The sequence below is a fragment of the Lepeophtheirus salmonis genome, chromosome 7 (assembly GCF_016086655.4).
Source record: "Lepeophtheirus salmonis chromosome 7, UVic_Lsal_1.4, whole genome shotgun sequence".
In the NCBI taxonomy this organism is placed as follows: domain Eukaryota; kingdom Metazoa; phylum Arthropoda; class Copepoda; order Siphonostomatoida; family Caligidae; genus Lepeophtheirus; species Lepeophtheirus salmonis.
The window spans coordinates 32,155,485-32,172,435 of record NC_052137.2 but is presented as its reverse complement, the minus strand read 5'-3'; the positions used below and the strand labels follow the sequence as shown (position 1 = coordinate 32,172,435).

General features: G+C 30.7%; 1 protein-coding gene across 2 annotated transcripts in view; it reads left to right on the top strand.

The window, feature by feature from the left end:
- The window catches only part of LOC121121574 (acetylcholine receptor subunit alpha-like), a 199,869-nt gene extending 191,122 nt beyond the window's left edge, over positions 1 to 8,747 (top strand). For both annotated transcript variants that reach the window (XM_040716538.2, XM_071889852.1), the window contains exon 10: positions 7,923 to 8,747. In XM_040716538.2, the coding sequence (XP_040572472.1) occupies positions 7,923 to 8,123 (201 nt within the window). In that variant the 3' untranslated portion in view covers positions 8,124 to 8,747. The remainder of the gene's footprint in view (positions 1 to 7,922) is intronic.
- The last annotated feature ends 8,204 nt before the right edge of the window (positions 8,748 to 16,951 follow it).

The window sequence follows — 16,951 nt, the reverse complement described above, 5'->3', positions numbered from 1 at the left end:
TTCACAAACATATACAAAATGAATTTGTATTTTGAGAAAAGGTCAATTTTTAAGTATGTCCATGCGAGAAAAATACTTTTATACGTACATGTATGTGCAAAAAGACATTTTTTTTGTACATATTGATTCCATTAGTAGGACACAAATTTTTTGAGAAAATTTGTGTCATACTAAATATTGCGCAATGATTTTTTTCAATGTATTTTTAGCACAAATGATGTTTTGTAATATAATTTAAATTTAATCACTTGGTCATCTTATGAGTATTTTAAAGTAACTACTTTTGAAATCAGTAGACTCTCAGCTGAGATATGTCCCACTAAAATTCGGGATCCTTAGAAAAGGGACTCCTAAACGGGCCACGGGGCTCGTACTCTCACAAGTTACATTGTCCGATAGTTTTTTTTTTTGGTTTAAGTACCCTAAAGAATAATGATCAAAATCAATGACGATGATGTTGTAATAGCGTGTACACTTCACATAGAATAACCTAGTAGTTTTGAGTCGGTCCTTACTTTATCCTTAGGACTGTCTGTCCTTAAGTTATTCTCTACTGGTGGTCCTGTATGAGATCACAAAATCTTTTAAAATGGAGATATGTTTATACTCAAAATCTTTTATATAAAAATTGTTGATAAATATTGCCTTAGAGACGTAATCATGGAGCCATGAAGGGAGATCTTGGTACTTGCATACATTGTATTTTGGAGATCCTTATATTATGAGGATGTTACAATGAGCCAATATGAGGGACTGTATCTCACATTAAAGTGTATCCAGACTTCTTCCTCCACAATCCTAAGGATTGGGTTAATTTTTAAATATTGGTAGAACATATGAAAAGACGTCTCCAATTCTTTTTGGCAAAAATAACATTTATCTCCTTAGGATCTTCCCGGGACTTGTTTGTAAAAGTACAGAGGAACCCTAGTCTGTAACTCAGCCATTTTTGATGTTTCTCAGTGAATGGGATCTTCAAAATGACGTTTGGATCTGCATGTTCCATGCCATTGCTAATAACAAGCCGTTCAAACCTTCGCCTTGTGATCGATGAAGTGTACTTCTCTTCACAAGTAATATTAACAGTTGAAGATTGCCTTATCACTTTAGTAAGAACAACTTCTAATGGAATGAATACATGGATTGGAGGACTGAGATAATTACTTTTGAAATCTCGTACAAAGAACAACCGCCTTGTTCTATGGGAGAAAGGAAGTTATTCCTTGGCTTGCAGAAGTAAACCCTGCATTACTAAGGAACTCACTCATACTGTTCAGTCGAGGATTATAATTAAGTGGCTCATTTGTACCTATTAAAGGGAGGACATTCTCAATGATAGAGCTGTATACTGAGCAAATCTTCCTCCTATGATGAGTTGTTTTAACCATGAGAGATTCAGCACCTTCCCCATACCTTCTATGTTTGTTGAACCAAAGCCCCAGGGGGTTGTTGTAACGTATGCTGCTCTTACAAGCCCCCATAATAAATCTTCCCTTAATTTATATATGCTCTCACACATCATCTTTGAAAAAGGCACGTATCTCAGCGGATGTACCACGATCCTAAATAAAGATGGCACAATATTAATCTACTGTAAACATAGGGGATACGTCAATATAATTAGAAGGTGCTAATAATAAGTGGGTTTTTTTTCTGCATTTGAGTGTGAGGCGTCAAATGTCCTAATCGTTCTTGTGTTGATTAATAAAATATGTAGATAAGGATGATATATTTTTACATCCTCTTAATTATTTTCAGATTAGTTTTATGAAAAGTTTCAATGAGCTCTGATATTTAACGGGATTACATATCAAATGATTTTAAATTAATTTTATTAGTTTATTTTATATTTAGATAATATTATAATGATTTTATTCTAACCTAAGAATCACATAAATTTAGGATAATATCCTAATCCTCAGACTCTTCATAAATTTAAATTATTTTAAATACTAAGAGTAATTGGATAGAATGAATCTCAGCTATAAGTTATATCTTCTACGACATGATACAGGATAAATCTATAACTATTCATAAAAAATTCCAAGGATAAAAAATATTTGCAGCAAAATTACAAGTCATGAAGTTGATATAAATTTAGTTGCAATGTTAGGATTTATGATCATAGTTGAAATGGCGTAGTACTAAAAGACCGATGAAGATCGGTCCATAGGATTGACTGACAAAATTAACCAGAATTGGACCAAGAAGACTTATGTTTGTATAGTTGTTTTACTCGGATCCAACACTAGTTATAATTGGAGATCACATAAATGTTTGATTTTTTTTATAACATACCGGCGTTTTGTATTTATTGAATCTCAAATTATATTTCCGTCCGGAAACAAAGTTGAAAGGAGGCTATGCATTCGCTTCTGTTTGTTTTTCTATTTGTAAGCAGGATTTCAGGAAAAAGTTGCTGACCGATTTTGGTTAACTTGGAAGGAAGATTATTTATGTTAGAGGTTATCACCTTTTTAGACGCCAAGGTCACACAGAACATTTAAATCGCATAATCGATCATAACTTCAGCAAATATTGAGAAAGACATCAATAGTGTCCGGAAGATTATATTTTACAAGGGGCTTGTTTTTTGAAAAAAAAATCCAAAAGTTTTATAAATTCATAGCTATTCACAAAAATTTTAATTTTTGGAAAAAAATACTCCAATAATCTTTAGCTATTCAGAGAAAATTAACTTCTTTTTTAATTTAAAATTTAATGTTTTGTATTAAAATATTTTAATATTGAAATTTAAATTTAAAATTTTTGGGAAATTTTTTCAAAATCCAGAGATTTTTATAGAAAATTGAATTTTTGGAAAAACAATTTAAACAAAATATTTTTTTTTAATCTTTTTAAAACAAATAAAAAATCATTATTTCTAAATAAGTATAAAAATTCATAATTACTCGAAAAAAAATTAAATTTTGTAAAAAAAAATGTATATATATTAATGATTTTGCTCTGCTGCATAATTTATTCGAATGACGAAAAAAGTTACTAGTAAAAAATAAATAAATAATTTGGGGAGGGGGGGGGGTACACTCCCTCCAGTCCACCCCCTGTACATCACTCAAATAATTGTTTTTTTTTAGATAGACAAAAAATTTCAACATTGCAAACTTTTTATTACTAACATATAGCAGAAACTAATGTTAATTTGTAGGGAAGATGACTTTAGGCAGAGATTTTGGCACTTCCAAGTGCCCGTTCTAGTTTCTTATTGTATGAAAAAATAAATATTCAAGCATAAATACGTCCACATTGTAAAAGAGAATTTTTTTCTTTCACGCATGATGAAAAAAATTTATTTACTCTTTGAAGATTTATATATACTTGAAAATTAAATTCTTGAGACTTATATAGTACAAATATTTAACTATATTTTAAATATTCAATTAATATTTATTTTAAAAAATACATAGATCAAAGTAATTTTACTGTTAAATTATGTATTTATGACAATCTTAGTTAAAAGTTTTTAAATTCGAACATTATTTCCAGAATTTTTCCATTACGCTATGTAACAAAATGAAAAATGAAAAATAGAGCGCCTGCATGCTGAACCCCACATTAATTATTGTTATTTAAGCCGTAGAACACGAAAATGTCCTATAAATTTTTTTGCATTACATTAAACACTGCAGGTTTGGCCTTTAAAGTTGTTTTTTTAAATCAAGTTTGTAGGGTTTAACTATTATTCAATGTCATATTTAGTCATGAAAAAACTACAGAAATAAAAATAAAAATGTATGTAGCCACGGAAAAATCGAGGAACTTACATAGCAACTAATATCTTTTTAACTTTTTCGCCAAGTGCTTTTCATCCGTGCTGACGTTATAGAATAGACCTTACATTTCAATTTTTTTAAATTAACTAAAGGAAGGTTTTTTTTTCTATTGATTTTGTCAATTTAGTTTTTAATATTTAGTAAGAAATTTAATAAAATAATCTTCAAAAATTGAATAGCTTATTAGATTATAACTCACTATGTTATTAATAAAATGTTCTATACTCATTAATTATTTTTAACTATATTAACTAAATATAAAATGATTTACTTTTTTTATTATTTAAATATAAATTAATTTAGGCTATGTATGAAAACATAACTTAATAAAATCCCCATTAGATTGGATCATACTTTCTCAACATTCCTGGAAACGCCCCACTACCTTTTTGGCAGTCCCAATAAATAAAGTCGGGAAAGACTTCCTTATCCCAGCTCTTAGGTATCTAGTGGTGCTATGGAGACCTTCTTTGGAAATCCATTCATCATTGCCCTAGACAAAATAGTCGAAATGATTCGATTCCGTTGAGCAAGGAGGTCAATAACACGGCAGGACGTTCATCACAATGATTATAATTATTGACTTTAAAAGGGACACGTTTTTTATCGGTATGAATATGACCAGAAATCCTGCCTTAGAGTAATTGACGGTTGATTCTTGTTTAGATTAATTAAATGCAGAGTCTAAAATTTTGAACTTGCGTGAAATTGACGATATTATATCAATTTTCTTATTAAAACCATAAGAAATAGTATTTCAGAGAAGATCCTTCACCCCCCCCCCCAAGTTCCATACACTCTTTGGAGGCCAACCCAGCCGTATCCATGACCAAATTCGGAAAAAAACCGCTTTACTGTGTCAGAAGGTGTCAATGCTAAAGGAGAAAAGTCAAAGGAGTAGAATTACTCAAAAGCATCAACAATTTTGGTTGGATCCCTTAGCATTGGGTGATCCTGCAGGAGTTGTAAACATTTGTTTACAAACTATTTTACAAAAATTAGTAATAACAAATCAAAAATTGGCTAAATATATATAAATAATTCAATATTAAAAAAATTAACAGGAATACTCAAAAGTCAGTTTTAATACAAAAAAAAAAAAAAAAAAACTTGAACCGGTTATGGATCAACGCAAAATGTAATTAAAAATAAATTAGAAATGAAACCTTTTGTCTTTACGAAAAAGAAGGTAAATCTTTGTTGACTTAATAATGCCTTTTAGGCACATGCAGGTATTTAAATAAAAGAAAAAAAAAGTTTCAAAGAAAAATAGTTTTTTTTGAGAAGATCCTTTTATCATGTGCCATTAATCTTAATATTCCTCTGTTTCTTATGAGCTAGATAGTTGCATTGAAGAACTTTATTACCTACAAAAACTACAAAAACGTATTCGGAAAAATGAAAAAAAATACATAATAAAGCAGTAAAAAAAATTACATAATGTAAAAGTTCAAAAACACGAAATGATTATTTATCTATTTAGTTAAAAAAATTTAATTTAAACATATATTCATAAAATTGCTTGTCTTTACATTAAATTCATATTATGATTTTTCTTTCATGATCCCTTTTCTCGGGATTTATCGGTTTTACACCTCCGGGGAACAAAACTTGATGAACATAATAAAGATATGATTTCATTTCTATTCTTTTGATACTTTTATTAATATAAAAAAAGGCTATTTCAGATTTTCATTTATTTGATTCAACAAACTTTTTACAGAATGTAAGGAATAATATGTATTGTTGGACCTGTTAAAAACCTAAAAAGACTTCAGTCATATCAGTTCGGTCCAAATAAAATTTATCAGTCCTAGAACTGGTCCTGATCTATCTTTTATGTTAGTTACAACAGCTTAAATGGCGTAGTTAGTATATATGTCCTTCCAACTGTTCTTAATATGAATAACTTTTTGATCAACACTTAACCTCCACTGTCAAAAAGAAAAGGAAAAATTAAAAAACAAATGGTGGCTAGTCTTCTGGAATTTTTTTGTTGGCAACTATTAAAGATCATTTAGAAAATAGTTATTGATTATTATTTAACATTATTTGATAATCTTATAGCACTGAGTATCAAATGACACGAATTCTAAACGAAGATCCATGATTGACATAAATTAATATACGAATAAATACTCTATCTCATACTTTAGTTGATTTCATATTAGGTAGAGACAACTGCTTAATACCATACAAGAGTCAAATTGGGAAAATTATTTAAAACAATTAAAACGAAAATCCACTATATTTGTGTTTTGTTGTCCAAAGTGGGCGTTGTAAAAGACAAGATAGCTTAAGCTTAAAGAAGAAGGGGTCTGGCTAGAACTTATTATTATATTACATCGTTCAATAAGTCCCAAGGTTTTCTTACAGATGGGGCCACAATTGCCAAATCTATATTTTTTTACGTAGAACTAGCCTTCCAACGAAATATATTAAACTTTTATAACAGTCGCACTATTTGCTTACAAGTTACAGTGCTTGAAGTGACACTACTTATGGTGGTTGTAAAGAAATAGATTCAAACCAATTACGTTTATTCATATATCACTGCTTCTAGATGGGAAAAAATACCGCAACGGAAAAGACTGGCATGATAAGTATTATCCGAACTGTCCATCGAAAGCTACTGTGGAACGTTGATATACTGAGTTTAAATGTGGCCAACAGACACCGATGATGCTGAATGCTCTTGTTGCACAAATTCTGAAGTTGTTCCTGAAAACATACAAAAAGTTTACAAAATGTTTATGTCTGATCGTAAAATGAAGGTGCACAAAATAGCTGACATCCTAAAGATATTAAATGATAGTTTGTTTACTATTATGCATGAAAAAATGTGTATGAAAAAGGTAATCTCAAAGTCGATGCTGCGTTAGCTCAGAGTCAACCAAAAACCGCAACGTATCAAGGACTCAGAGTGTTATTTTGAGCTGTTTCGACGCATTATGTCAAAAATATGTCAAAAAGCACACAAATTTTTATAAAATAAAAATACAAATTTTATCATGCTTGAAGGAGACTATGTAAATGAATAAAGTTGAATTTTGCTAAAAATATTGAGTTTTACTTAGTTAGCCTCGGGACTTATTTAACGATGTGTTAGATTCCAATTATCGTTTAGTATTATATTTGTTTAAAAAAAAAATATTATTCAATCCTAGCTATCCTAGCTATAAATAGCTACAATTATCTTCTAGAAATCAAAGTTTGTTTGTTCGTTGACAGCTAATACTCCATGCAATTACGTGTGTTACCGCTATTAGTCAATATATTAACTTTGCTCATGTATATTGCAAATTGACACGTCTTTTCTTCCGACAATTATGCAATATTAAAATTTCATTATAGTTTTTTACTGTTATCTGTCAGTTGGGTTTTTTTAGGTCGAAAGTATACAAGCTTTAAGTACAAAAGGGTATATGAATTGAATTTCTTTCAATAAAACAATGAGAAATTTACTTTGTTTGACTATACCAGGCATAAATATTGAATATATAAAAGAAAATACTTTCTGTTCATTTTTGAACGCCTTAAAAAAGTTTTTTTCTACTTACTTTTAAAGTTGTTTTCCAAAAAAGATACTCCTTCCCAAGATTTAAAAAAAAAAGTAGCGAAACGACTACTACATGATCAATTTTGCCCAGATTGTTTGTCTACGGGAATATTTTTCTCCGCTTGATGTACCAAGAAAATCATGAATTACTCTATTTCTAAAGAAAGCAATTACATAAATTCATGAAAGTTAGTTTGGCAAAAAACTGCGTACGACAAATGATTAAATGACGTCATTTGTTGATCCTCCTAACAGACTTTTAGTATAGAAAAATATTTTTATAACAAAATTAATTTAGCCAAATATTGATCACGTGGTCGCGTTTTGTTTAACAAAGTTGAATGAATGAACGGAAAGAAATTATCGGAAGAGTAACGTGAGATTGAGTTCAAGTCTGGCGAATAAGATATTTAAAAATCTGTTTCTTCAATTTATCGATTTAACATTTCCTTATGTCATTCGTTAACTGATCTTAAGATGTAAAATATTTTACATTTTCCTTTAGATGGTACCTAAGTAATTCATAAACCCAAATACTTATTTATTTATTTTTTTAAATTTATTTGTAGGTCATTGAGGATTGGAAATACGTGGCTATGGTTCTAGATCGCTTATTCCTTTGGATATTTACCGTAGCGGTCTTAGTTGGAACAGCTGGAATCATTTTGCAAGCTCCTACACTCTATGATGACCGGCAACCTCTGGATATTCGTCTTTCGCAAATAGGATTGGCCACGGCTAGACCCATGGCTGGAGTTAATAAAGACTAAGAAATAATTATGATGAATAGATTTTTTCTCTACATACACCCAAACAAAAAATACATTTCTATTTTTCGTCAATTTTTTGGTTCCTTTTTAAAATAATAATATTATTAGTCATTCTATGTCAATGTCATTTTCTCTTAGTGATATCAAAGAACTTTTTCCTTGAAATCAATTCTTAAATAAGAAATATAATAGAATGAATCGGTTTTTGAGGTTCATTCATGGAAGGAAATGAATAAATGAGGTCCTTTTTAACATTGATTTTATGATTTTTTTTTACAACAACTCACTCAGTCAGTTTATAATTATATATATAGAGTATTTTGCATGAATATTTCCGTTTTTCGAAAGGTTTCCTTTTATTTTTAGCAATGAATATACTTACATTACAACCTTACACATACAACATATAAACACATCTCTAATTATTACAAAAATCCATGATGCACCCAGTTCAAAGCAATGATACCAACCACCAACCCATCGCATTTTACCATTATCATTACCCAGTTCTTTGATTAGTATTTCAATGTTATTTTATATTTATATAATAAACCTATTATTAAACGTCATGTATTTGAAATGAACGAAAAAAAGGATTCGTGAAATATATTCATTTTCTTTTCATATAGTGAAGGACCAAAATTATTATATACTTAGATCCATATTTATATTTAATACATGTGAATATATTATAAATATATTTTAAAAAAATATATAAATATTAATTTACAAAATATATCTATTCATTTATCTTTTTAGGGATGGAGATAGAAATATATAACGTATAACGTTTTTATCATATTAACGTTTGCAAGCAGAGAAATAAAAGTAAAACACTGGAGTGACATTATTATTAAAAAATACTCAAAATATTTCATTCCAGTGAGGCCAATAACTCGGCAGGACGTATATCACATTCCCATAATCAAGAAAATCGAGTGCTCTTTTTGTGGATTAACAGAGTACCTGTCTTGCTTCCACAAATAAAGTATGTCATTCATGATACTGTAGATATTGTAAAAGACTTTAGTGTGAAGAACACTGATGTAGCCTTGGCATTGACCTTCATTCCATGCTTTAATATGAAGGGCAGTATAACGTGATCCACACTTCTCAAACGCCAAGAACCATAATTAGTTAAGGGTACTTAACTTTAAGGATGCTAGTGACGTTAGAAGTACTTTTATTCCAACCATCTATTATTCCTTGAGTTATGCTTCTGAGTTTAATAAAAAATCGTCTTAGAAGAACTAGACTAGACTTTCTGTGAGGCTTCTGTTTTAGTTTTATCAAAGCCTTAACCGTAGTACCATAGGTCATCATTGATGATACGATAGACAGTTGAGCAGTACGCTACATTTATGCTGTCAGCGATCACATCCATCGATTAGCCGGATTTCTTCTCAAATTTTTTGTTTATTTTGCTCAAGTAAGCAGGACTTTGGACGACTTTGGCCGCTTTCGGGTGAAAAGGCTATTAGGAAATAATTGTCAGTAGGTCCTCACCGTCCTGCTTAACACGTTTTTTGAATGAATTGAGTAGTGCACCTCACCACTTTAGCCAAAAATGTGTTGTCTCTTTTTTCTATTTATGTTGCACAAAAGTACACAACCTTTTGGTTCCTCATTATAAGAAGACGAGGGCATGTTATTGTAAGGAACCATAATGAATAAGTGACTAGGTGGTGTAACATTCGTACCGGACCTACTCTCCATAAGTGGGTATATGTATTAAAACTGGTATGCAGGGAATGGAATGAGGTCAAAGAAAATTGCAAACCTTTAAAATAACTACAATATAGGGAGTCAAAAATTTCAGCTCTTTATAAAAAGAGGTGTATCATGACTCATGAGCTACAAGAAGGGGCTCAGCTGTTCATACATATAATATAGTTTTTTCATTATTTTATCACTGATGGATCCATAATTTGAGTAAATTCTATTGTGGTATTCATTATCGCCTATACGTGTCTCACCAATGGATAATAATTTGTTCCATCGTATTTATAGCAGGACAAATAACTAATAAGTCATTTGCTGGACATGACGGTTCCGTATCAAGATCACACTACCGTAATAATAAGGAACTATCTGAAATAAAATGGTATGGTATGGATTTACAATAAAGGGAAATTAAGTCCATTTCAAAACTATGAGTATTGCATTTTATTTATCAAATTGTACTCTTCATATCGGTAATTGGTTAATCTTTCGGAACCTCGAATTATAAAAAGTAGTGATTGGTCATAACTTTTTGCAATCGTCAATTTAAGGTTTTTATTTAGTAAAACTCGTTATTTAGATCCATGAGCCAAGTTGACTTACGACACATCACTGATAAAAAAGAGGGTGAATATTAATGACGTCATTGAAGACCGATAATTTCTAGCATGTTCACTGCATCGCTCTAAAAGAAAAGTTGCGACAACATGTAAACAGCCTGAGATCTACTATCTCTAATTTTGAACCAAAAAGTTTAACAGCTAATGTAGCTTATTGAAATAATAACTTGATTATTCAAAATCATCCATTAATTTAGGAATGGGAATTGAATTCTGATTTAGTAACTATATGTAAATAGCTCTATCCAGGCACAAGCTAAAGGCTGGTCTTATTTTCCTTCTTCACAGTGAACAAAAAATAAACTTCTTTTTTTTTTGACAATCTCGGAAGAAACTTGACCGATATTTGGTACAAACTATCACTTTGAAGTGTTGTACGACGGATCAGAGCAAAATGATACGGAAGTGGAGGTATATGGAGTACGAAACTACTATCTGAGAAAGGATACGGAATTTTTTCGAAAAATAGGTCCATGAGCAGCTCTGGTAATTTGCTTAAATGATGATGGAGGACTACAAACTCAAACAGATATTCAAGATGACTTTACTTATGACAACAAATATATTTATTATTAATTTCGTCAGACTTGAGGAGAGAAGTGAGGTGCCAGAGGAAAGCTATGCACCAATTTATAATCAATTATTCTTAAACAATCATTTCTCTAACTACACTTTTAAATTTCCTTCTTTTGCAATATTGTTTTGGCCAATCACATCATCAATCCAATCAACTCAGCTTATGTAATAAAAAGTAATAAGAGGGGTAATGTTAATTAGTTCAAACTTATTCTTCAAACCTAGGACATCCCTAGCCGTTTTATTTTTATAGCAGCTGAACTCTCTTTTACTCGAGCTGTGTATTCAAAGCAAATTCCCCCACACAATACTATACTGCTATCAAAATTATTATGTCTCGTCTATAAATAAATGTCTTTCTCACTGGTTTTAGACTTTCAAAATGTACACACAAAGACAATGGAAAATGGGTGGAAAAAAACAACAACGGAACTTTCATAATATAACTACTCACACAACCAAGTATGTACAAAATATTATCAAAGTTTGAATAAGTGGTACGTCAATATAAAAACAATTTTGAACAAAAATCAATTGGAGAAGAAAATAGCATTTCCCCCTCAAGCCCCCCCCATAATATCCATTGTGGAGAAATGCCGAGTACTTACCTTCCTATGAAGTGATTTTGGGCCATTTTTTATGTTACTTTTTGGAGGTAAGGTTACATAATACAATAAAGGCATCGACTTGTTACAGCTTTTGAAGACTGCTAATTTTCAGGGACCAATCAGTAATGAGACATTTATTATTCCAATAGACAATGGGTAAGTAATATGACTTAAAACCCCGCTGTATTTGATTTTTATCACAATCAAATACTTTTTTACTGAGGTACAATATGCCAACAAATTTAATTTCAAACTTCTTTATATAATAAATTTAATTTAAAACTTTTAAATTGAAATACAACTTTTTATATACAAACTAAATATGACAACGCAACACATTTAAAATGAAAATGTTTGGTGCAGAGTGTCTTTTTTTTGTGAATATGAATAAATGCTGAATTGATATCATTAATTTTATTAATTTATGTATCATTTTTCACTTTTAATCCATACGTATATTTGTTCCTATCAAGTATTCTAATTCTTAAGAGAAATGAAAAACATGGGATCTCCAAGAGTTTTCAGAGACGCCATTAAAGGGAATCCAATAATTCCACTAATTTTTTTTTTTTTTTTTTCGTTTCGTTTCTTCATCTCTTCTAACGGATGTTATGGTCCTTAGAAACGTAGCATCGATTGAAGAATGGAGAGCATTGGAAAATTAGATGAGAACATACATATATTGGTCCTTATTGGAGCTAAAAAAACAAGTGGAGATATAGACAAAAAGAGTTATATAATTCGTGGGAATTCCAAAGTCAGTTGGACAGCAAAAAATAAATATTCCCGAATCCACTGGGAGGCTGGACATGACTCATATTTAACTCCACTCCAATAATCTATGCTTACTAATGGTATGTTGCAAAGTCTCAAAAAAGTCAAAATATGAATTTGAAAATGAGCTCTTACGTTGTGTATGGAATGACTCTTCCTATAATTACCTCAATTATTAAAATCCATTGGCTATTCACTAAGAAATCCGGAGGTTCGTGGTCGAAAAATAAATCCCTTTTCTCCTTCAATGGCACGTACTAAGAGCTGGTTTCTTAAGACTGGTGTATTAAATATGACGCACGGAGTTAGTTTATTATCATTTCGCTCAAATTATGGTTCTCCTCATTTAGGACTGTTGTAGTTGCAATCACTGAACCTTCACTTTCCTAGATGTGAAATGCTCGGAGTTCAGTGACTAGAAAAGAATAATCATAATACAAACATGACACTCCTTTTATAATTTATAAGGGCCAACAAACTTCTTCATTTCAAATACACTGATTCCGTCTTCTAATTTTTGTATTTTTTTTTCACTAATAAATGGAAAAATCTTCAAGCTTCCTTAGGTTTAAAAAAAAATCTATTAATTATAAGGGTTATTTTTGGCCAAAAACGTCGTAGCCAATTGGAAGATAAAAAATAGGTCTATTATTGATTAGCAACTACTCACTTCTTCATCTTATAAAAACTGACTCCATGAATAAACTTTTATATTTTTTTCACCGATGAATAGAAAAATATTCAAGCCTTGATAGGTGTTTTAAAAAATTTATTTGTCTACTGGAAAGGGTTATTTGTTGCCCTCAACTGCAATGCAAATCCGTAGTGAATTACATCATCAATAAATTAGTTACTACAAACTGCTTCATCTCATAAAACTGACCCTGTCTATCAATTTTTATATTTTTTTTACTAATGAATACAAAAATGTTCAAGATACTTTAGTATTCAAAAATAAATTATCTATTAATTAGAAGGTCATTTTTTGTCCATAACGTCGAAGCCAATTTTAGAGGTCATTTTAAGATATTAAATTAAGCTGTATATTGCGACTTTTTCTTGAATTTTTACAATACTAATATAGTTTAAACGCTCTAGAACATTATTTGCGTAAATTTTTGTAAGGTTTTCAAGAAAAAGTCATCAAATTTATTATTTGAATGAATTTAATTATGGCACTTTATGCATCACAAAACTTCTTATCGATCAGTTGTTCAAGCAACTTAATACGTGAAGGGAGAAAAAAGATAAGAGCCGTCCCTCTTTTTTTAAATACCTATCAGTAATGAAAGTGTACCATGGTTCAAATAATATGAAAGAAGACGTGAGCATGATAAAACCGCTTTTTGACCTCTCCTATTCCGGGTGTACTTCACAAGAACGAAAGAAATATGTCAGGCATGCTGTCGAATAAAAACGCTGGCCACTAATTTTAGAAACTGTTCGGAGATGAGGCAGATATGGGAATCGACAGAGATTCAAATAACATGAAAAAACTGGTATTTCAAAAAAAAAAAAAAAATTAACGTGGTTACCATCACAAATAGAAGAATGTTTGCGATAAGTATTGAGATGAAGAACATTAAAGCAAACACACTCCATATCTATGAATGCTATTGACAGAAATTATCTCGATCCTCAATTTTACTCTGATTCTGATGAAATGATTCATTTACGACATAGGGAGGGTGATTAAGTTAAAGCAGTTTAATTGTTTGTTTATTTTTAGTAAGTCAATAGGTTTGGAGATTTTTTTCAATTATTCCTATTAAATTTTATTTTTGAAACAGCCAGGAGAGCATTGAAGATGACTGATAAAAATCTTCTAAGCTAAACAAAAGGAATCAGAAGGATATATCTCATACTTGTGTGTAAAAATTAGGGAGATTATCCCTTACCTTGACCTTTGCTGTGGTCTTGTTTTCAATATCATTCATGATGACCTTCACCTCAGCAAAAGGTAAGCATTTTAAGTTCTTCATAAAATCTTTCAAACCGCAGATGCTGTTTAAATGCGTTGAAAGACTCTAATGAAGCTTTTCTCTGACGTTGATTTATTTAGCTAGGAAGTGCATTGAGATGGTTGGGTCAGACTTTATTTTAATATTCAAACTGTCAATGAAGCCATCATCTCTTTTTCTTTTTTGCGCACTAACTTTAACTCTATTCAGAAGACGATCCAAATCGTTAATGACTTTATTACAATTATAAATAGTCTTTAAAAGGACGTAAAAAGTATTGACAATATTACTCGATCAATCACACGTAAAAAAGGTCATCTTTATTCTTGCTCTGATATCTTAAACGTAAGACAATATAAAAGTAATATTTAATACAAGGAAGACAATTTCATCTTTAAGGTTAACTCATTTAAATTTCTAAAAATAACAAAACATATTCTCACATTTTTTGTAACATGATCTTACATGCCTCATGATTTCATTTGATATGATAATATTACTTTCGAGAACCTTTTCATAAAAAGGATTATTTCTGGTTGTCATGGTGTGTACACAAATGAGCATAGGCATGATTTGCAAATAATTGGCATTATTATATATGATACACTGAGATATTGTTTTTGTAACTTGATAAAAGGTTATGCCATTTTGTTAATGGTATACTTTATATCATTTAAAGGAAATAAGACTTTGACTCTTTTGAATATTTCCTACAAAAACAAGTTATTCCATTAAAAAATTAAATATAAAAATTATTTGCAAAAATAAGTATTTTTTTTAGTGATGGTATAACTTTTAAAATATTGAAAAATAGATATATGCGTGTAATTCGAGCTACTAACAACTTGATCTAAAGCAATTTTGTTTTTCTTATATTACACCCCCTATCGGACCTGGATATACTTTGAAATCAATTTACATATTATACTCAGGGATGGGAATTGTGTTAATATTGTGGTGAGGGTAAAAATCATGCCTTAGATAATGTCATATAAAATATATTAACTTGGTGTGGGGTTATATAAACTATAGTGTTCCTTGCTTGATGATACGATGGAATATTCAAAATAAGGAAGAATAAAGTTTTGAAACAAAGTGGAGGAACGCGAGTGTTAGTTGAAGCATATTCGTGGTCGTAAAAATATATTTCCCTACTAGATGTTGCTTTTGATGATTCCACATTTTTTAACCTTTCCTCTGATTATGTATGCCACTTTCCCTTCATTTAGCAAAACTCACCTTGTATATTAAGTTAAAAGAGTTAATTAATGAGGCCGCTAGAGGTAAAAAGAAATGTCGCTACGACCATTATTATATAATAGGTTGGGGAAAATGTAATTTCGTATTTTTCGCTTTATTTCAATGCTTTATAAGAAGAGTTACAATCATCGGATTTACACCAAGTATGTCCCATTCTGTTCGATAAATATGGTCCAACAAGAGTCTAACATCAAAAGGTCCTTTTTGATTAAGCCCTTGTCCCTATTGGAAAAAAACAACATGGAAAACCAATCTTCACAGGCCCTTATTGAGAGCCAATTTGTGTTTCCAAGCGCGTTGTCCATAGACAGGAACTTGTAGTTGTCACTTGACTCTGGGTCCGGACGTTAGGGTGGATCCTTAAGAATTTCCCATCCGATTTCCTGATGCTTCTGGAGCGTCATCAAAGATGTGTGCGGCCTGGTGTTGTCTTGATGATGCCTTGTTGTCTCCTATACACCAATTCAGGCCACTTCTGTTCGATCGTTATCTTCAAACGATGAAGTTATTCACAGTAGATGCAGAATTGAGTGGGGAAGGGTGGGGGAAATTGCTCGTACCATTGTTGGTAACACAAAACCGGAGAGTGTATTCATCGCAATATTTCTTGGTCGCTATCGACACGTTTTTTTGTTTTTTTTAGCTAGTAGAAATGTGAAATATGGCAAATTTCTTCCTTTGAGACCTCCATAACCGACCCAGGATAATTCAGGAATTAACCTGCAAACTGAACTACTTTCCAATAAGCGTTTGTCCTATACACTTACACTTTAGCAACGTTTTATCGTATGATCCGATGTGACCAATACTGAAGAAGATATTCTTAGTTAAAAAAGGTTGAGGAAAAACAAAATTACTTTTTCCTTAATCTAATACAAATACCAATAGCGTTGCAATGTTTTTCCACTTTCATTATTGTTTTAGGCTGTAATAATTAATAAAGTCAATTAAATTTTTCTGTTATCAATTTATTTATTTTAATTTACGCACTCTGCAATGTAACAGTATCACCATCTTTTATCATAATATGTAAACTTTCTTCTTTAGGACCGACTAGGATTCGAGCTCATAACCCAGATTTTCAGTTGAATAAGTTCTTCCGAGTACGTTGTCGACCCAAATTTTAGTATATCCTCGGTTTTAAGCGTTATTGCACGATGGTATTTCCAAACATCAAAACTCTTTTTCGTCAACTCCCAATTTTTCTCATTATCATTAGTTTTTTTTTCTTTTAATTTATTGATTATTATATTTTTACAAATAAAGACATTTTGAAAAAAAAATGTTTAATCAAGATTTAGTCCTCA